At 37.6% G+C, this 22,755-nt stretch overlaps 1 protein-coding gene and 1 long non-coding RNA gene across 6 annotated transcripts in view; one reads left to right on the top strand and one right to left on the bottom strand.

The window, feature by feature from the left end:
• MRPS31 (mitochondrial ribosomal protein S31) overlaps positions 1–21,111 on the top strand; it is a 29,938-nt gene extending 8,827 nt beyond the window's left edge. For 2 of the 4 annotated variants that reach the window (XM_007193680.3, XM_007193678.3), the window contains 5 exons: positions 366–506; positions 4,020–4,099; positions 8,898–9,041; positions 15,610–15,714; positions 20,822–21,111. In XM_007193680.3, the coding sequence (XP_007193742.2) occupies positions 366–506; positions 4,020–4,099; positions 8,898–9,041; positions 15,610–15,714; positions 20,822–21,051 (700 nt within the window). In that variant the 3' untranslated portion in view covers positions 21,052–21,111. The remainder of the gene's footprint in view (positions 1–365; positions 507–4,019; positions 4,100–8,897; positions 9,042–15,609; positions 15,715–20,821) is intronic. The other 2 variants (XM_057533213.1, XM_007193679.3) reach the window with 2 other exon arrangements.
• Positions 513–22,755, bottom strand: part of LOC102998410 (uncharacterized) — a 58,069-nt gene continuing 35,826 nt past the window's right edge. The window contains exons 3-4 of one of the 2 annotated variants that reach the window (XR_452116.2): positions 12,763–12,840; positions 10,757–10,987 (exon numbers count right to left, since the gene is read on the bottom strand). This is a non-coding gene — a long non-coding RNA (uncharacterized LOC102998410). Of the gene's footprint in view, positions 646–10,756; positions 10,988–12,762; positions 12,841–22,755 lie in introns of those variants that run through there. The other variant, XR_003621645.2, reaches the window with a different exon arrangement.

A 22,755-nucleotide genomic window follows, 5' to 3' on the forward strand; every position in this document is an offset into this window, starting at 1 on the left:
AAGGCAATAAATAAATATGGCTAAATCTCAACTTTAATATAGGTTTTTAATCTAGGTGCTAGGTATACAGATATTGATATCCACTTGTGTGGAAGTTTGACAGTTTTTCATGAGGGACACTTTTAATTATGTTTTAAATGAACATTTCTGAAGAATATCTTTAAAAGAGAGAAACCCACATCAATCTTAGTGGTCTATGGTGTTAATAGGCAACATATAATTTTTTATTTAAACATGACTTTTTGTTCAGTATTAGTGCATAGAAGTGAAATAAGAATTAAGTGATATGAATCTCATGTTTAAGAAAGTTTATTACTCTTCTGTAGCTAAAATTTCTAACACACTTGACCTTTTTCTTATTTCAGTTTCACTGACATCATATCAGATATGAAAGTTGCCAGATCTACCACAGCGAGAGTTAGCACAAGACCAGTGCATCAGATTCAGTTTGATGAAGGGACTGATGATTTTGTTGGCCAAGAGAAGCCTGCTGATCTGAGAAGAAGGTATTCAGGCTCTGCAGTCTGTTTGGTTTTGTTTGTTGAGCTGTAGATTTACTTTGTTGCTGTGCATATTGTTGCTGTTGGGTGTCTGAGCATCACGGATGCATTTATATCTGTCTCCTTACTCTCCACGTCCCATTTCCTAGAGAGGGAAAGATGTACTGGGTTTAGCAGCCCTACATTTTTCTATATCGTAAATCAGAATGGGCCCTGCCTCACATTTACCCACGGTGAATAAAGGTCTCCTGATTTAGAATAAGTGGAGCTGACTGAATTCTGAACAAATGAATGTTTTGCGAGAAACACTGTTTTTCATTCTGATGTGTGCCTAACAGTGTATATTCATGTACTCTCTATATCTCTCTACATAATCATCTTTCTTCATACCTTAGAGAAATAACCCACCATCAAAAAAAGAAAGATCCATTATAATACCTTAAAGTAGTACATTATTTGTGGCAATCTGAATTTGGTAATTTGCAGTTCTTAAAGATGCTAAGCCATGCCTTACATAGTTTTTTGGTTGTTTTTTAATACATTTATTTATTTTGTTTATTTATTTTTGGCTGCATTGGGTCTTTGTTGCCGCACGCGGGCTTTCTCTAGTTGTGGTGAGCGGGGGCTACTCTTCGTTACGGTGCCCGGGCTTCTCATTGCAGCAGCTTCTCATTGCGGAGCAGAGGCTCTAGGCGCACGGGCTTCAGTAGTTGTGGCACAAGGGCTCAGTAGTTGTGGCTCGCGGGCTCTAGAGCGCAGGCTCAGTAGTTGTGGTGCACAGGCTCAGTTGCTCCGCGGCATGTGGGATCTTCCCTGACCAGGGTTCGAACCTGTGTCCCCTGCATTGGCAGGCGGATTCTTAACCACCACGCCACCAGGGAAGTCCTAGGCAGCTTTTTAATGCAGTCATTATATGCTCATAAACCCCCTCCCTACTTTTTCAGCTTCTTCCTCACCACCTTCTAATTTTTGATGACAGCTCGAATCATTAAAAATCAATCTATAATATAGCATTCTGATGTAGTTGCATGGCATCATTTCAAAGAAGACTGATTTAAAGAAGACTAAATTTAAATATTTTGGGGCAATATTTTTTGGTTTGTTTTTTGTTTTTTTAACAAATTTAATGCCTTTTCTAATTTATTTATTTTTGGCTGCGTTGGGTCTTCATTGCTGTGCATGGGCTTTCTCTAGTTGTGGCGAGCGGGGGCTACTCTTTATTGTGGTGCGCGGGCTTCTCATTGCGGTGGCTTCTCTTGTTGCAGAGCACAGGCTCTAGGCGCACAGGCTTCAGTAGTTGTGGGACGTGGGCTCAGTAGTTGTGGCTTGTGGGCTCTAGAGCGCAGGTTCAGTAGTTGTGGCGCACGGGCTTAGTTGCTCCGCGGCATGTGGGATCTTCCTGGACCAGGGCTCGAACTGGTGTCCCCTGCATTGGCAGGCTGATTCTTAACCACTGCGCCGCCAGGGAAGTCCCAGGGCAATATTTAATAAGTTAAACTCCAAGTACACATTCTACTTTATTCAATGTCATAGATATAAATATCACTTTAAATTAGTAATTCAAATAATCTTCCAAAGTCACTATAACCCCTCAACTTCCTTTGTTAACTCTGACCATCTTTTCCAATCTTCCTGTACAAATTAATAATCTAACACCCAGGAGGAGCTAACTCAGGTTCCTGAGGTTATACGTAGAGCAAAACCCATGGAATACACAACACACAGAAAACATTCTGTAAGCACATCCTTCTATGACGTTCAGTTAGTGTTTGTCAGACCATGCTAAATATTTGGTTCCCCCTCCCAACTATCACTTTATAGGCTTGAAGGAGAGAAAGAACAGAAACTTTATGTAAATACAGACAGCTTTCTATTATAAAATAACTATGGGGCCTCCCTGGTGGCACAGTGGTTAAGAATCCACCTGCCAATGCAGGGGACATGGGTTCGAACCCTGGTCTGGGAAGATCCCACATGCCATGGAGCAGCTAAGCCCGTGAGCTACAACTACTGAGCCCATGTGCCACAACTACTGAAGCCCATGTGCCTAGAGCCCGTGCTCTGTAACAAAGAGAAACCACAGTAGTGAGAAGCCCGCGCACCGCAAGGAAGAGTAGCCCCCCCTCGCCGCAGCTAGAGAAAGCCTGCATGCAGCAACGAAGACCCAACGCAGCTAAAAATAAATAAATAAATAAATAAATAAATTAATTAATTAATTAATTTAAAAAAGCTGCCTAAAGGACTCTAGAATAAGGGGAAGCTATGGTGAGACACCAAGTTGTTCACCTGCTCTGACTTGGGACAGCCTGAGACATTCCAGGCCTGGACTGATTCTGTCAGTTGGAGATGGAGAGGTGTGAGTCGTAAGCACTGGCTTTGGAGTCGCGCTGGCCTGCACTGTGCATCTGACTAAACTTTCATAGCCCCATCAGTCTGCTTCCCTGTCTGTGAAATGCTGGAAATGAAGCCTGCTTAAATGGCTTTCCTGAGGGATGGAAATGTGTGAACAATATATAGTAGATGCACAGCGAATGTTCTTTCCCTTCCCTTCTTTTTAGTACATTCCTTTTATAAAATTCCATACTTTGGTGAATCATTCCCTCTTGACTGTACTTTAATCCATCGTCCTGTTTACCTGACACGTCGTTGAGGGAATGCCAGGTGGGGAGAAGAGGGCAAGGCACTGAGGGTAGTTCTGTAGCCTTTGTTTACAAATACTTGGGGACCTGCTAGAGGAAAACTGTGTGACTTGAGATCACCTTATCTAATTTTAATGCTGTATTTTCATTTTTTTCAGTTAGTTTAATTTAGTAGAAAAAAGTAATTTGATCCAGAAAAGAATTCAAAATTATTTTAAAAACAAACCCTCTAGTTTATAAACTAGTGTTTAGTATGCCATAAATTTATTCAAGTAAGAATGTGAATTGATACGTAAAACAGTTGATTAAAACATACAAGGAAAAGTTACCTGTTAACTCTCTGACATTAATTTCAAGTTAATTAAATAGCTATGTAAAGAAAGTTACACATTATTTTAAAATTACAGAATGATCGCTTTGTAAGTGGGAATGTTTTGATTTTTCTGTGCAATCTTTTATAATTTATAATTAAGCATGCAGTGTTTTTTACCCTTAAACTAAGACAAATGTTGACTTTAACAACTTCTAACTTAGCATATTTTAATAGCTTTCCACAATGTCAGGTTTTCTAAAACCTTAATATGAAATGGATCAAATAAAAATTGTGGCAAATTAAGCTGATCTTTTCAATTAGGTATTTTGGTAGTTAAATTGTAGTAACTTCTTTGTTGTATTATCATGCAAAAATTCAGGTGAACTTGTTCCTGTTTTTAGTTATCAGTCCTAAAGACGTGGCAATTTAGTTAAAATGTCTGGTGTGGAGCAGCGGAATTATTTTTAATTTTTACGTTGAATATTTCATATAAAATTTTCTTCTCATAAACAATTTTTTGTTGACTGTGTATAAAATATTCATTAAAATAATTTTTTTCTTTTTCAGTTTTAGGAAAAATATATTCAAGGGGAAGAGGCTTAATATTTTTGAGCTTAAGGCAGTTACTGAAGAGGCACCTGAAACAGGTTTGTTAAGAAAATAACACTATTTCTCAGGTGTAGAAACATTCCATCTTTGAAAAATGTCCTTCATGTTTTGATTGCATAATAATCAGGTATTTTAATATTCCATCCTGTCATTGACCTGGATCTTGCTTATTAACGTAGTTGTTGACATTGTTAGTGTTGGTCAGATTTCTCCCTTGAAATGCTGCAGCCCATGAGGCAATGGGAGGTAAGTACCATCAGCCACATGAATCCAGATCTATAGATTGGCTGCTAATTTGGGTTAGAACATTAATGATCACCTACTATGTGCAACACACCTTTGTACTATTACGTAAAGATAAATTGTGGTGTCTGCCCTTAGGCAGCTTACTATCTAGAAGAGGAGATAGCATTTATAGATGCTAATTTATTGAAGTGATTTAGAGATTATTTAGGAGATGGGAAGGAGAGCATTCAGGGAATATATTTAGCAGACTTGTAGTGTTTTTTTCTTAACACACAGTTAGTGTTTGTTCTCTGTTCTTCCCCCTTTCTTCTTTCGGCAAGAAGTCAAATCCTTCAGAGTCACCATTTTAAGCCTAATTAAAAGAGAAATAAGTGTCCTCTTGCTTGACATTAAATTTGTTTTACTGATAACTTAAAATAAATGAAGAAACTCCATACAAATGGTCTTAGCTTATAAGTGACTTTCATTTCTAAGGATTATCAGTTAACTTTTTGGACCTTGGTAGAAATAATTTTATTTTTGATATTTAAGTTTCTAGGCCATCTTCTAGTGGCTCATTTAATCTTTCAGTTACTTATAAAAACATCTGACTTTCCCACTATTCAATAAACTCCTTGATATTAGGGGCTGGGTCTCATTGATTTTTGTATACCCAATAGCCCCTAGCCAAGTGGCTTACAAATAATAGGAATCCATTATCTTAAATCTTAAATCCTTTTTTAAACAAATTGAGCTATAAAATAAATATCCATGGAGGGAAGGCATTAATTCAATCACTGTTCATTTAAGCTGAAGATGAAGCTAAGAGAACAACCTCCCCTTCTTGTATTGTGACAACTGCATTCTGTCCTCTATGATTGATGAAAAGGAAATGCAAAATGCACAGGCATGGAGAATGGTTCACCTCTCCCCTGTTGAAGTGGCAACTCTTTTTTTTTGGACCGCACCGCCCAGCTTGCGGGGATCTTAGTTCCCGGACCAGGGATTGAACCCTGGCCACTGCAGTGAATCTTAACCACTGGACCACCAGGGAATTCCTGAAGTGGCAACTCTTAAGCTTGCCCCAAAAAGGGAACTTTTTGTCAGGGCAGCTGCTATGGTCCACCTAATGAACAGCCAGAAGAGGTGCTTGGGTTCTTGAAGGAGCCAGCTTGCTTTTTTTCAAAAATAAATTTATTTATTTATTTATTTATTTGTGGCTGCTTTGGGTCTTTGTTTCTGCGCGTGGGCTTCCTCTAGTTGCAGCAAGCGGTGGCTACTCTTCATTGTGGTGCACAGGCTTCTCACTGCAGTGGCTTCTCTCGTTGCGGAGCACGGGTTCTAGGCGTGCGTGCTTCAGTAGTTGTGGCATGTGGGCTCAGCAGTTGTGGCTCGCAAGCTCTAGAGTGCAGGCTCAGTAGCTGTGGTGCATGGGCTTAGTTGCTCCACGGCATGTGGGATGTTCCCAGACTAGGGCTCAAACCCATGTCCCCTGCATTGGCAGGCAGATTCTTAACCACTGTGCTACCAGGGAAGCCCCCAGCTTGCTTTTTTAAAGCAGAAATCTTATTCCTAAAACTGATACATACAACTTCAGTACCGCCTTGCCTAGCTGGCAAGGCGGTACTGAAGTTGTATGTATTTTATAAAACAATATAAAATGATTATGTTCTAATAAGGAAAATAACGTACAGATTTATGTAAATTTACTCTATTGAAGGTTCTGTTTTTTAATTATTTTTATGTATTTATTTATGGCTGTGTTGGGTCTTCGCTTCTGTGCGAGGGCTCTCTCCAGCCGCGGCAAGTGGGGGCCACTCCTCATCGCGGTGCGCGGGCCCCTCACCATCGCGGCCTCTCCCGTTGCGGAGCACAGGCTCCAGACGCGCAGGCTCAGCAACTGTGGCTCACGGGCCCAGCCGCTCCGCGGCATGCGGGATCTTCCCAGACCAGGGCTCGAACCCGTGTGCCCTGCATTAGCAGGCAGACTCTCAACCACTGCGCCACCAGGGAAGCCCGGTTCTGTTTTAATAAGTATACTTGCATGAATCTGAAGACTGTCCTTTGTTTCCAAATACAAGAATAGCAACAATGTGCAAACTTAAATTTAGTGTTTTTTCACTGCTGTTTCCCTACTGTGTAAAATAATGCCTGACATGTAGCTGGCATTCAGTAATTATTGACGGAATGAATGAGTGCTTCCATCTCATGAGTCCCACATTTTGCTCCCCCCTAAATTCTTACCGCTGCTGCAAAGGGTATTGTCTTAGATCCGACTGCTTATCCTGGAGTAAACTAGAGCGGTGAGGCAGTTTAGCTTAACGGAAAGAGTTTTGGTATTGTGTAGATCTTGATTATTCAAATTCAGATTCTGACATACTAACCTGTCTGAGTCTCCCTTTTCCCACCTATACGTACATCTCAAGGATTAAATGAGGTAATATAATTAGTGTCAGGTACAGTGCCTGGAGAGAGTTGCAGCTCTTAATAAAAATGATGATGGTAATGATGATCATGGAAAAGACATAAGTTGATCAGTGCCCACTGAATAAATTTAAAAGTTGTAACTATGATAATGAAGTTATTTTCTGTTATGATTACTCTAAGTGTGGCTAATTAGCCTAACTGCTGGGATTTTTTTCTCTGTATCAGATGTTCAAGACCAACATACTTCATAACCAGCAGTCAGTGTGTGGTCAGGCATGGTCATACATGAACTTCCATGTACAGGTCTTTGTATGGACATGTTTTCTTTTGGGTAAATACCTAGGAGTAAAATGGTTGTATGATAACTATATTCTTTCTTTCCTTCCCTCCCTCCCTCCCACCCTCTCTCTCTCTCTCATCTTCGTTGCTGCGCGCAGGCTTTCTCTAGTTGTGGCGAGCAGAGGCTACTCTTCCTTGTGGTGCATGGGCTTCTCACTGCAGTGGCTTCTCTTGTTGTGGAGCACAGGCTCTAGGCGTGCGGGCTTCAGTAGTTGTGGCATGCGGGCTCAGTAGTTGTGGCTTGTGGACTCTAGAGCACATGCTCAGTAGTCGTGGTGCATGGGCTTAGTTGCTCCGAGGCATGTGGGATCTTCCTGGACCAGGGCTCGAACCTGTGTTCCCTTCATTGGCAGGTGGATTCTTAACCACTGTGCCACCAGGGAAGTCCCGATAAGTATATTCTTAACTTCTTAAGAAACTGCCAAACTCTTATTCAATACAGAGCAGCTGTACCATTACATTTCCACCAGCAGTGTTTGGTGGGAATGTGACTCATTCTTTAAAGATGTCTTAAATTTCCAAAACAAATATATAATTGAAACATGTGATATGATGGTGGTAAAAAACTAACACTATATTACCTTAGTCATAGAGTTGGTTGTGAGGATTAAATGAACTAATGTATAAAAAGCATTTAGCACAGAATAAGTGCCCAGTATGCATTAATAGTATTATCATTGTCATTGTTATTGTAATTATGTTAATTTAACTTATTTGGTCTTTATTAGTAGTACATTAGTGACTTATCTTAACAGACTAAAAATAAAGATAAATAGGCTGGACTTTAAAGAGCTAAATCACATGTTGTATAAAAAGTGTTCAGTCATAAAAAGATCCTTGAACAAAATAGACATTTCTTTTTTCCTTTCCAGTAGAGGGGGCAGTGAGACTAGCGGTTGATTACCTAACATTGTAGTAAAAACAAAAATTAAGGCTTGCAATTATTGTGGTTGTAGTCTTTATATATTATTTTTGTTTCAATTTTAGCTATCAAAAAGAGTGACCTTTCATTATATACTGGGTTTTGTTTTGTTTTGTTTTTTTGTTTTTTGTGGTTTTTTTGGGGTGTGTTGGGTCTTCGTTGCTGTTCGCGGCCTATCTCTAGTTGCAGCGAGCAGGGGCTACTCTTTGTTGTGGTGCACAGGCTTCTCGTTGCGGTGGCCTCTCTTGTTGCGGAGCACAGGCTCTAGGCGCGTGGGCTTCAGTAGTTGCAGCGCGTGGGCTCAGTAGTTGTGGCTCATAGGATCTAGAGTGTAGGCTCAGTAGTTGTGGTGCACGGGCTTAGTTGCTCCAAGGCATGTGGAATCTTCCCAGACCAGGGATCGAACCTGTGTCCCTCTTCATTGGCAGGTGGATTCTTAACCACTGCACCACCAGGGAAGTCCCTATATACTGTTTAATTATGAGCTTCAAGATCTGAAAATATATTACCAATTCAGAGCTGATAACATTTTTTTTTAATATAAATTTATTTTATTTATTTATTTTTGGCTGTGTTGGGTCTCCATTGCTGCGCCCGGACTTTCTCTAGTTGTGGTGAGAGGGGGCTACTCTTCGTTGTGGTGCGCGGGCTTCTCATTGTGGTGGCTTCTCTTGGTGTGGAGCATAGGCTCTAGGCGTGTGGGCTTCAGTAGTTGTGGCGTGCAGGCTCAGTAGTTGTGACACATGGGCTTAGTTGCTCCGTGGCATGTGGGATCTTCCCGGACCAGGGTTCAAACCCGTGTCCCCTGCACTGGCAGGCGGATTCTTAACTACTGTGCCACCAGAGAAGCCCTGATGATAACATTTTTTAAAAAAAGATATTTACATGGAATTGTGCATAATTTGGATGTTTTTATTCTACAGAGGCAGCACCTTCTCTTTGGGATATAGAATTTGCTAAGAAGTTAGCGGCAGTCAATGAACAGCCCTTTCAGAATGGTTTTGAAGAGATGATCCAGTTGACAAAAGAGGGGAAATTGTGGGAGTTCCCAATTAACAATGAAGCAGGTAAGTCTTAATGCCATAGGTTTATAAAACTCAATGATTGAGATTAAATCTGGCAGATGTTCAGTTGTAGGTTTTGGATATTGACCTGAATTTCAAAACTTTGTGTAAACATCTTTGTGATGTCCTAAAAGAAATCTGACAGTGTTTTTAAAAAAGAATGCTACGATTTCACTGAATTCTAGTTGTTGGATAAGGAAAATAAAGAAGTAAAATTATATGGCAGAAATGCATCATGAATTTCTGTGACTTAGAAGTGTTGAGAACTGCAAATAATGACAGTTTTCTACTTGCTAAAAGCAGGAGATTACCTGGTAAATCTTCTAATACATTAAATACTGGGTATGAGATCATCCTTCAGTTTTGGGGAACATTACAACCTTCAAGTTTTATGCTGGTATCTTTTATTTAAAGCTGTTGCATTAATGAGGCACAAGTTTCTTGTATTCAAAGCCACTCAAAACAAATATGTTAGGAGGCTTTGAAATTCTTTGGCTGCATACCTAGATGCTTTGAGCCAGTCATAAAACCTTGGCTACTTTCCTGGAGATTCTTCTAGAGGTGTTACGTCTTCCTCAATCAAAAGGAAAACGGTATTGCTATGCTGTTTATTTTTTATGGCGCCCATGATGTCATCAGCTAAACATTTCACTGAATTTTTATTGATGTATTTTCAGTTAGAAGGGGTTCATTTACTTTTATGGTAAGATTAAATAGAAATTGCAAACGCCTCAGGAAGTCTTAGGAAAATGTAGTCTGTATTTTAACCTTTGTAGTATTATGCTGCACTGTAATATTTTCATTTTTGATAACCTTTCATTTGTTTGGATTAATAAGTGGAGCGGTCGCTTAAATAGTCTTATATTTTCATAAAGTAATCTTTTGTATAGGAAAACTTTAGGGACTTACAAATCCTTTAGCAAATTCTTAACATTTTGTATATTTGTATGATATATTCAGTAATATAGAAATTTGCATTTCATCTATTAAATAATGTGTATTTTTTAAAGTATACTTTAAGTATTTTTTAAAGTATACTTTAAATATTTTTTAAAGTATTATGGCTTCTACATTGTAGAAGGTATCAGGATAAGGTAAAAAAAAAAACCCAAAAACCAAGGACTTTTATTTGTGTAAGCCTGAGTACAGAGTCCAGCTAAGTCAGTTAGTCGCCATTTGCCTTTGAGGAAATTATTTAACCTCCTGAGCCTTAGTTTTCTCGTCTGTAAAATGAAGGATACCTCCCTGGAAGAATGTAAGAATTCGATAAGATATTGAGTTGCTCAGCACAGTTCTTGGCATATAATACATAGGAGTAAATGTTAGTTCTTTTACCCTCCTGTATGATGACAGAATTTTAAAAGTAGCAAAAAAAAAAAAACTAACAAAATACAATCTATGATATTAAGGGAAGACTTTGTTCCATATTTGATGAAAGTTGGGTGTTCCAGGTCCTCATGGTTCAAGGTATGGTTTTAAAACCCAGTATTGAGGTAGAATATGTGACTTGACTTAGGAGAGACAGTGAGTGTGGTGGTTAGAGATCAAGTTTCTGAGTGAGTCTTCATCTCTCCAAGCCTCACTTCCTCCCTCTTATAAAATGACGGGAATGATAATAGGATTATTTTATGGGATTCTTCTGAGAAACAACTCATTATACAGGTAAAGCACTGTCACCATCATCATCCCTGTTTCTACAACAACGATATTGTGAGGGGATTTGCTATTATAACTATTTTCTCTTCTATACTATAACATCTTTAAATCTTAAAATATTCATGAAGATACTGTGTATTTTCTAGGAACCACCAAATAGGATCATAGAAAAGCATGAATTGGCAGTACATTGTCATCAGCAGAGAAACATTTAAGTTCATCAGAATCTTGAGTGTCCAAACTCCAAAGGAATTTATCTTAGATTTGACCTCGTTTCTGAGAAAGTGTAGTTTCTGAAAAAGGAAAAAAACATGTTTTCTGGTCAGGTTGGGGAGATAAATGTGACAAGTGTCCATATACACTGTACATATTATTGATGCTTTGGGGTCGGAAAGGGAGGTATCTCATTTCCAGCTCCTGAAGGCAATTGTTATCTGAACGAAAAACAGGAAGGGAACTGTGGAAACGTTCTCACTTTGATCGCTCCCCTCAGTACACACTTAGGCTCTTCTGAATACTTTAAGAGGACCGGCCGTAGAGCCTGGAGCCTCAGCCGTTCAGTAACGTTCTTTTATATTTCTTATACTTAAATTTTAAGAGTAGTAAAACGCCATGCTCTCTCTCCTAATAATTAGCTTCATGAAGATTTACTTTGATGTTTTTGGGAAAAGATGTTTTGTTGTGTCTTTAGGGGCTCACCCATGTCAGTTTGGGAACATAATACCAAAAATGATAAAATGCATGTCTTGTGTTTACAGTTTACTTCCCAGTGTTGCGTTTTTCTGTTATATAAAAAATTGCAGCTGTTTGTTTTGCCACTTAAAATGTAAAAATTGTTTTTCCAATTTGAAGTAGCTTTTTGTCAGTTTTTAAAACCTGGTTTGTCCCTTCTGATGTGCTTTGCGAGCTTAGAGACTTACAAGAGCTGTTAGATGGGATTATTCCCAGTTAGATTTTGTAGTATTTGTTATATACTGGATTGATAATAAAATGACTTCTGTTTTAGCTTTGGCTTTATCTAAATTTCATCTCATTTTTACCACTGCCCAGTTAACAGAGTCTTGCCCTTGAATATCCATTAGCCATGTACATGCCACCAAATTACAGGTGTTTCTGAAATGCCCTCCAAGAGTAATTCTCAGTTTAGAGGCTTCAGTGGGCAAAAAAGCTCAGTCATGGATGTCAGTCACACTTTTGTTTTTATTCTTCAGTTGGTTTAAACTTGTTCACTTGTAATGTGCCATCCTTTGCTAGGGTATCTGGAATGTGCGCTGTAACATGAGCTAGCAAGAATGGTGAGAAGAGTTCAGAATTACCATAGCGCTCTAAAGAGGGCTCTGTTGTTAGGTGGGAGGGTTCAGTGTGGAGGAGATGAGGGCACATACACATAAAGATGATTGAGTACGGTTGTCTGAAACAATCTGTTGGCTGTTTGAGATGGTGGCCTATGAACAAGAGCCTCAGAATACTAACAGGAAAAGAAAGAAATAATAGTTTTGACAAAATAGAAGTGGAAACAAGTCAAAGTGAAAGTGACTGAATTTGCTTCAGTGCTGTAATACACTCTTGTCAAAAATAATTGGTCATTGCTATTAGCTGGATTTTACCGTTTATTTGCTGTACCCTATTTTTAGCTGTATTCAGTAATATTTAATTGCATTCAGTAATATTTAAAGGAGAATTAGACACAGATTTAACCTGAGTTGATTGTACACCAATTGGGATTTCCTTGTTGTATTTAATTTCCCACACTCTCTTATTTTCTCCTTACTATATTATGTTTCTTTTGTTTATTAGAAAATATTTTAAATTACAGAAATAAATATGTTAAAGTTTACTTGCAAAAAAGTTAAATAATATGGAAGAATAGAGAATATGCCTTTACCTCTCAGTTCTCTTCCCTTTTTCTGAAACAACCGTTGTCAATAGTTTGCTGTGTCCTCACAGTCTGCTTTAAATGGTAGTTTCACATTTATCTGTTGTTTTGGTCTATATGGGACCATAAAATGGAACTATTTTACATATTCTATAGTATACCATTGTATGAATGCACTGTAATTTATTTTACCATTTTCCTGTTGATGGATGGAGCTGTAGTGAATCTTTTTATACATATCCTTCTGTATATGTCTGAGTACTTCAGTTCCTAGAAGGGTTAAACAATAGGCATGTTTTATATTGCAATAAATATTGGCACATTCTCTTCTAAAAAGATAGCCAGCTGATCCTCCAACTGGTAGGATGGGGGGCGGGGGGCGGCGTGGAATGTCTCACCATTCAGCACACAGACTTTCACTTAATTCCCCTTCTTATCAATTTAGTGACTCATTCCTCTTTCTGTTTTAGTTTCTCCAAAAAGTAAACTGCCCATCTTCTTTGGGAAATGGATGGTGTAGTCATCTAGAGATATAGGTAGAAGATGGGAGATCTAAGTATTCCCTAAACCAATTTTAATTAATCCTCTGGTTTTTTGTCCCTCATCCCCATTCCTAATTTCAGTGGTATATGCTGCCACTAATTCCCGAAGCCTTTGAAGTCTGCTTCTTAATTTGGTTTTAGCATCTTTGACTCAGCTGAGTCAGTTACTACTTATCTGTCCACTGTCCTTCTTCTTACATTTTGCTGATACCTCCTGTCTGTTATTGTTTCTTCTTCTGTTCTCTTTGTCTTTTTATTCCTTTTATTGCCATGTAGTAGATATTACAGGGGAGCAGAGATTTTTAAAGCACAGGTTCAATCTGCTACATTTTAACTAGAAGTCCTTGTTGCTTATCTTTTAACTGTTCAGAATGTCTTCAACCAACAGTGATTTTAATTTGGACATAGTCAGATCTGTTAGCCTTTTCCTGTTTAATCTATCTGGAACTTATTTTTGTATATAGTATCCCCTCTTTATCTCTTTCTCGTTTTTTCCTTTGTTTTACTTGCCAGTACCACTTGGCTTTCATTCACTCATTGACTTATTCAGGAAGGATCTGTTCATTATGCCCTGCTGGAACATTCTGAGTTAAAAAGATGGTTGATCTCTCATCTAGGGGAAGAGTAATAAGAAATAAGATCACCTATGCCCTTAGATGCTTTTCCACCTAATATAGCATAGTCATAATTGCTATATCCATTAACTCATTATAACTTTATGTCAGAGATAGTCGATCTGTTAATGATTTAATAAATTGATTACTGAGCTTGTGTTAACACAGCTATTTTTAAAAATGATTTCTCTTGCAAAATTTTCTGTCTTAAGTCTTATATTTTAAGTACATTTAAGGATACTAATAACTAACAACAACAACAAAATCTCAATCCAGAAGTCACCCTTGGATTTTTGAGAGCACTTATCACCTTGATTTATTAAGTTTCCAGTGCTACAGACCTTATTTTTTTAGCCCTAACATACTCTTTCAAATATATTGAACATGTAAACCTGCCTTGTTTTTCACATTAGCCATATTGGGTTTTTTTTTTTTTTTAAAGAATAATTGTCACAGGAAACTGTTAGCAGTGTTTGACGATATGGAAAAGACCTTTAGCAAAGCGAGGCTTTTATTTTTCATTTTTTACCTCTCTGGATTGCACTTCTCCCATTCCTATCCCCAGGTGCCTATGCCTTAAAAACAAAAGGAAAAAAAGTAAAGGAGTAACAACATGCTTGCTTGGTGGTATAAACTATTGAGAACCATAGAGAATTCTGAATGGGATTCAGAGAAAGATTTTTTTAAACAATAATTTGTCTTATTTTTTAAAAATACATATGCATTTAGGGAAAGGACTAGGAGGATATACACCTTAGAAGTGATTAGTCTTGGAAGTGATTAGCCTGGGAAAATGTGAGTAGAAACTTTGGGGGGTTATAGGATAGAGAAAACTTCCATTTTAAAAATTCCTGCACAGCTTTTTCCCTGTATTTCATTGAATATGACTACTTTTGTCTTTCACCGTTTTAAATATCTCTGAAATCGTGATGCACCTGGTTATGCTAGTCAGGCATCAGTGAAGCAGCAGTTGTCATTGCCTGTTGTGGATATGCATCCAGATTTGCATTAGGGGCATCAGAGAGGCCATAGTGGAACACTCTTAAGAAACGCTGCATCGCAAATGTTCTTAACAGAAGTTGGAAAGCACGGCCGCTGACAACTCCGAGTTGAAAAGCCAGTTCAGAAGAGTTGGGTTCTGAATGTGAAGAAGTTTTAGGAATACCTCAGCCGATCATGTCAATCATGTCAATGGTTACATAACAAACCACCCCAAACTTAGTAAAACAACAGCTAAGTTGTAACTGCTCATGAGCTTATGGGTTTTCTGGTAGGTTTTGGTAGGTTGGCTGGGGGTGGGTTGTTCTAGAGTAGCTTCTCTCAAATGTCTAGTTGGTGCTGGCTGGTTGGTTGTCAGAGAAGGCGATAAGAGGGTTATATGTCACTCACCATCTCACAGGCTAGCCTGGGCTGTTCACCTGGCTATAGAAGAGTTCCTAACACAAGGAAGAGCAAGGATTGATGTGCAAGCGCTTTTCAGGCCTTTGTTTGCATTGTGTTTGGTAATGTCCCATTGACCAAAGCAGGTCACCTGGCCAACCTCAAATTTAAGGGTTGGAGAAACAGGCTGTATCTACCTCTTTATGGGAAGAATGGCAAAGGCACATTGCAAAGGGGCATGTGTACAAGCATAGGAGTAGTATGTGGCCATTTGGCCGTCTAACGCCTTAATTTATTTCTTGTGTGTTTCAGTTTTTATAAAAGTGATGAATAGATCTTTAAATGTCCAAATAAAATTTTAAAAATCTCTTTCAATAAGTGTAAGATAATTGTAAGTGATTAGAGAGCATTTTTAAACTTCTTATTTTGAGGTAATTGTGGGTTCACATGCAGCTGTATTAAATGATAAATATCTCACATACCCTTTACCCATCTTCCCTCAGTAGTTACCGCCCACGTAACCACAGCCCAGCATCCCAGGCAGGCGGCCGGCAGCCGTGTCTTTCAGCCGTGTTCAGATGCCACCAGTTCTACATGTACTCCTTCGTGTGAGTGTGTTTGTGTGCTTAGTTCTGTGCAGTTTTATCACATATGTAGACTCATGTAACCACGACCACAGTCAGGACACAGAACAGTCCAGCCGCCTCAAGGATCTCTCTTACACTCTTTCATAACGACATCCACTCACCTCCCACTGCCGTCCTTTCTTAGTCCCTGATCCTTGGCAATCTTACTAAATCCATTTTCCATTTCTATAATTTTGTCATTCCAAGAAAGACGTACAAATGGAATCACACAGTATGTAACCTTTGAGGATTGGCTTTTTTTCCCCACTCAGCATGATTAATTCTCTGGAGATGTATCCAAGTTGTTATGTGTGTCAGTAGGGGTTTTTTGCTGCTGTTGTTTTTATTGCTGAGTAATATTCCATGGTTTGAATGTACCTTATAGTTTGTTTAACCATTCCCCTGATAAAAGACATCTGGGCTGTTACCAGTTTTTGGCTATTACAATAAAGATGCTGTAAATATTCATGTACAGGTTTCTGTATGAATACAAATTTCCATTCCCCTGGGATAAATACTCAGGGGTGCAGTTGCTGGGTAGTATGGTAGTTACATGTTTAGTTTTTAAAGAAACTTCCAAGTTGTTTTCCAGAATGGCTATGCCATTTTATATTTCCACCAGCATTATATGAATGATCTAGTTTCTCCTTCTCACCAGCATTTGATGTTATTATTTTCTCTTTTAGATGTGTTCACATTCTGATTGGTGTTTATTAATATTTCATTGTGTTTTTCATCTGCATTTCCCTAATGGCTAATGAGGTTGAACATCTTTTTCATGTGTGTGTTTGCTATCTGTATCTCTTCTTGAAATGTGAAATGTCTCTTGTTTTTTGCCCATTTTCTAGTTGGATTATCTTTTTTTCTGTTGAGTTTTGAGTTTTTAAATATATTCCATATACTTTGTTGAATATATGGTTTGCAAATATTTTCTCCCAGTCTATAACTTGTCTTTGTATCCTTTTAACAGATTCTTTCACAGACCAAAAGTCTTCAATTTTGATGGGGTCCAATTTTTCCTTTTATGGATTGTGCTGTTGGTGTCAAGTTCTTTGCCAGCCCTAGAACCAGAAGAATTCCCTCTGGTTTTTTTTCTGTTAGATATATAGTTTAGACTGTGATCCATTCTTTGTCAATTTGTATGAGGTTGAGGTTCTTTTTTCAATTCTTCTGGCACCATTTGTTGTAAAGGCTGTCCTTTCTCCATTGAATTATCTATGCATCTTTGTAAAAAGTTGGGCATATTCATGTGGATCTGTGTTAGTCTGCTAAGGCTTCTATAACAAAATATCACAGACTGGGTGCCTTACACAACAGAATTTACTTTCTCAAAGTCTGCAGGCTGGAAGTCCAAGATCCACGTGTTGGCAGTCCATAACAGGGTCTATTTCTGGGTCCTCGATTTTTGTTCCATCAACCTTTGTGTCTTACCGCCTGCCAATACCATACTCTTTTTTTTCTTTTTAATTTTTATTGGCATATAGTTGATTTACAATGTTGTGTTAGTTTCAGGTGTACAGCAAAGTGAGTCAGTTATACATATACATATATCTACTATTTTTTAGATTTTTTTTTCCATATAGGTCATTACATAGTATTGAGTAGAGTTCCCTGTGAATACCATACTCTTTTGATTACAGGCATACCTTAGATATTGCAGGTGTGTTTCCAGACCATTGCAATATAGCAAAGATTGTAATAAAGCAAGTCACATGCATCTTTTGGTTTCCCAGTGCATATAAAAATTATGTTTACACTACACTGTATTCTATTAAGTGTGCAATAACATGTCTAAAAAAAGTACATACCTTAATTAAAAAATACTTTATTGCTAAAAAATGCTAACCATCATCCGAGCCTTCAGCAAAGATCACCAATCACAGATCAGCATAACAAATATAATAATAATGAAAAAAGTTTGAAACATTGTGAGAATTACCAAAATGTGACATAGAGACATGGAAGTAAGCAAATGCCATTGGAAAAAATGGTGTAGATACACTTGCTTGACAAAGGGTTGCCACAAACCTTTAATTTAAAAAAAAAAAAAGAAAAAGGAAAAAAGAAGAAAAAAGGCAGTATCTGTGAAGCACAATAAAGCAGAGCACAGTGAAACGAGGCATGCCTGTACTGTAGCTGTATAGTCAGCCCTAGCATTATTCCTCCCACTTTATTCTTCTCTTTCAAGATTGTTTTAACTCTTCTAGGACTTAACCCTTTCCATATAAATTTTAGAATAAGCTTGTCTGTGGCAAAACTTGGCTGGAATTTTGGTAGAAAGTACATTAAACCTGTAGATCAGTTTGGAGAGAAATGACATCTTTACTATGTTGAGTCTTCCAATTTAAATAGTGATTTTTATTTTTATGATCTTGTATCCTGTAACCTTACTGAACTCACTAATTAGTTCTAGGAGTTTTTTTGTAGATTCCTTGGAATTTTCTATGTAGACAATCATGTCATCTACAAATAGTTTTACGTCTTCCTTTCCCACCTCCGTGACTTTTCTTCCTGCCTCCCTTATCAGTGGCTGGAACTTTCAGTACTATGTTGAGTAAGAGTAGTGAGCGCTGATCTCCTTGCCTTGTTCAGGAACTTAGGGGAGAAGCCTTCAGTCTTTCACTATGATATTAGCTGTAGGTTTACCATGTTGATGTAGTTCTTCTCTTTTCCTAATTTGCTGAGAATATTTATCAAAGTGAGTGTTGGGTCATACGATTTTTCTTCTTTAACCCGTTGATATGGTAGATTACCTTGATTTTCAGATGTTGAACCAGCCTTGCAGTAGAATCCTACTTGAGTAAATCCCACTTGATCTTGGTGTATACATCTTTTTATACGTTGTTGGATTTGTCTGCTAATTTTGTTTAAAGGTTTTTCCTCTAAGTTTATTAGAGATATTGTTTTGTAGTTCTCTCTCTCTCTTGCTCCTGTTTTTGGTTGTTGTTTTGTCTTTGTTTTTTTAACAAGGTAATGCTGGTCTCATAAAATGTGTTAGGAAGTATCCTGTCTTCTAGTTTCTGGAAGAGATTGTGTAAAACTGGTGTTAGTTTTTCTTTAAATGTTTGAGAGCTTTTAAATTACATATTTCTTTTCTTTAATAGTTATAAGATTATTCAGGTTATTTTTTATTTTGGTTGAGTTTTGGTAGTTCAATGGATTTTTTTAAAGTTGTCCATTTTTTTCAAGTTATTGAATTTGTGAGTGTAAGGTTATTTGGAGTATTCCTTTATCATCCCTTTAATGATTTCAGGATTTATAACGATAACCCCCTTTTCATTGCTAATATTGTTGGTTTGTGCCTTCTCTTTTTTCTTTATCAGACTTGCTAGAAATGTATCAATTTTTGGTTTTTTGTTGTGTGTGTGTGTGTGGAGAACCAGGTACTGGTTTCATTGATTTTTCTCTATTTTCTTGTTTTCAGTTTTATTGATTTCTGATGTTATCTTTATTATTTCCTTCCTTTTATTTGCTTTGGGGTTATTTTGCTCTTCTTTTACTAGGTTCTTAAAGTGGGAGCTTCGATTATTGATTTGAGACTTCTCCTCTTCTGTGTGCATTCAGTGCTATATATTTCCCTCTCAGCACTGTTTTAGCTGTGTCCCACAAATTTTGATTTGTTGTATTTTCATTCAATTCTATGTGTTTTTTTAAAATTTCTTTTGAGGGACTTCCCTTGTGGCACAGTGGTTAAGACTCCACACTCCCAATGCAGGGGGCCCAGGTTCAATCCCTGGTCAGGGAACTAGATCCCACTTGCATGCCACAACTAAGGAGCCCGCCTGCCACAACTAAAGACCTGCACATCCAAATAAATAAATAAATATTTCTTTTGAGATTTCCTTTATGACCATGAATTACTTACATTAATTTCCAACTGTTTGAAGATTTTCCTATTGTCTTCCTGTTACCGATTTCTGTTTTGATTCCTTTATGATCAGAGAACATACTGTATATTATTTCAGTTATTTTAAATATGTTGACATTTGTTTTGTGACCCAGGATATGGTTAAACTAGGTGAATGTTCCATGGATACTTGAAAAGAATTTGTATTCTGCAGTAGTCTGGTAGAGTGTTCCGTAGATGTCAGTGTGATCCTGTTGGTTGATGTTGTTCAGTTCTTCTATGTCTTTGCTAATTTTCTACTTGGTAGTTCTCGCAATTGTTGACAGTGGGGTATTGAAACCTCCAACTGTAATTGTGGATTTTTAAATTTCTACTTTATTTCGATCAACTTTTCTTTCATGTATTTAGAAACTCTTTTGTTTGGTGCATACATAATTAAGATTGCTTTGTCTTCTTGGTGGGTTGACCCTTTTATTATGTAGTGTTCCTCTTTCTCTCTAGTAGTTTTCTTTGCTCTGAAGTCTACTTTGTCTGATATTCCTATAGCCACTCATGCATTCTTTTTTTAAAAATTAATGGTAGCAAGATATGTCCGCCTTCATCCTTTTACTTTCAACCTACCTATGTTATAGGTAAATATTTGAAGTGAGTTTCTTGTATATAGCATATAGTTGGATCGTGTTTTTCTTTTGATGGTATATTTAGACATTTACATTTAAAGTAATTATTGATTTGTTAGGATTTAAGTCTCATTTTGTTATTTGTTTTATGTTCATTTTCTCTGTTTCTCACTCCTCTGTCTTTTCTTGGCTTCCTGTGAGCTGCTTGAATATATCTTAGGATTCCATCTTATTTTGCTTTATGTATTTTTTTAGTGTAGTTTGTATAGTTTTCTTAGTGGTTTCTTTAGATATTAAAATATCCATTAGTAGTAATTGCTGCTACATTTTGAATATTTGTAGTATGCTAAGCATTGTAAAGGAGCTTTATAAGATTTATGTCTATTTAACTTTATAAAACCCCATGAAGAAGGTGCTGTCTTAATACTCATTTTATGCCTGAGGAAACTGTTGCTCAGTGAAGTTAATTTGCCCAATCACATGGTTGTTAAATTGGTGAGCAAACCTCTGTTTTACTCCAATGTTCATGCCTTTACTGTAATGCTGTACTACATCATTAATGTTAATTTTATCGTGTAGGTTTTACATTCAAAATTGTAACGTATTTTGTCTCATTTCCTAGGTTTTGATGATGATGGTTCAGAATTTCATGAACATATATTTCTGGATAAATACCTGGAGGATTTTCCAAAACAAGGACCAATTCGCCACTTCATGGAGTTGGTGACCTGTGGCCTTTCCAAAAACCCATATCTGAGTGTTAAACAGAAGGTTGAACATATAGAGTGGTTTAGGAATTATTTTAATGAAAAACGGGACATTCTGAAAGAAAGTGGCATACAGTTCAATTGAAGATCATGGAAATTTTTACTTCAAGCTGTTGGAGATTCGTATCATAATTAAATAATTTTACTAGAAGTTTTCCTGTATTGTGTTCATTATTGCATCTGATTTGAATGGTATAAATATTAAATTGTTTAAAAGTATATATAGTGGTAACTGAAAAATATTCCTGCATGGAAAAAAGTTACCAGCTTTTATGGATTCAACTAGTAATTCTAAACAAAAAGAGTATCTTAGAATTACTAATAAGTTTAAGACAACTTCCTGTAACTTTTTCTTTTCATTCAGTGACCATACTTCTTTGAAATATAAGTCGCCATACATGTGATGTCATCAGAGGACTATAACAGTTGAGAGGATTTACAGACAAATTTATATGCATAGACTATATTTACATATACATGTAGTTTCTATATTTGCATATATACATATTTATATTTTCACACTAAATTAACTACCCTTACCTAAGTCTGGGTCACTATAGTGAAGTAACCTTATAGAAATAAAGGGCTTATACTAATCACTTATAGAATTTTAGGTCATCATGCCAAAATCAGAACTAATTTCCTTTTTTTTTTTAATTTTAATTTTTATTTATTTATTTATTTTATTTGTTTGTTATTTTTGGCTGCGTTGGGTCTTCGTTGCTGCGCCTGGGCTTTCTCTATTTGTGGCGAGCGGGGGCTACTTTTCGTTGCGATGCACGGGCTTCTCATTGTGGTGGCCTCTCTTGTTGCGGAGCACAGGTTCTAGGCGTGCAGGCTTCAGTAGTTGTAGTGCACGAGCTCAGTAGCTGTGGCACATGGGCTTAGTTGCTCCGCAGCATGTGGGATCTTCCTGGACCAGGGCTCGAACCCTTGTCCCCTGCATTGGCAGGTGGATTCTTAACCGCTGCACCACCAGGGAAGCCCAGAACTAATTTCTATTACAGTGTATAGCAACGTGATTCAGATTCATACAACTGAAAGGACTGAGGATTCTTTAAAAAAAAAAAAAAACCACCTTAAATTGAGAATTTAGTTTACAGTGGCCTCAGGTTAATAGTGTTCAGGCTCTGGCACGAGCAAACAAAAACTGTATGTGAAGGAACTCAGCATAAACCCAGTCTTCAAATTGCAAAACACATAAGGAAAGAAAGCACCATGAATGTACACCAGCAGAAGCAACAGACAACAGAATCAGACTCACAGAGCGTTTAAATATTGGGCGTATCATATTCAGAATCTAAAAATATGTGTAACTTAGAATGAAGTATAGAGCAGGAGACTATAAAAGTGACCTAACAGGGCTTCCCTGGTGGCGCAGTGGTTGAGAGTCTGCCTGCCAAGGCAGGGGACACGGGTTCGAGCCCTGCTCTGGGAGGATCCCACATGCCACGGAGCAACTGGGTCCGTGAGCCACAACTGCTGAGCCTGCACGTCTGGAGCCTGTGCTCCGCAACAGGAGAGGCCGTGATAGTGGGAGGCCTGCACACCGCGATGAGGAGTAGCCTCCACTTGCCGCAACTAGAGAAAGCCCTCGCACAGAAACGAAGACCCAACACAGCCATAAATAAATAAGTAAATAAATAAATAAAAACTCAAAAGTTAAAAAAAAAAAAAAGTGACCTAACAGATCTGAAAAAAAAAATTAGTGAAGGGGTTTATTTTTTTTAATTTTTATTTATTTATTTTTAAATATTATTTATTGGGCTGTGCCAGGTCTTAATTGTGG

This window comes from Balaenoptera acutorostrata, chromosome 18 (genome assembly GCF_949987535.1).
Source record: "Balaenoptera acutorostrata chromosome 18, mBalAcu1.1, whole genome shotgun sequence".
NCBI classification, from domain to species: Eukaryota; Metazoa; Chordata; class Mammalia; order Artiodactyla; family Balaenopteridae; genus Balaenoptera; species Balaenoptera acutorostrata.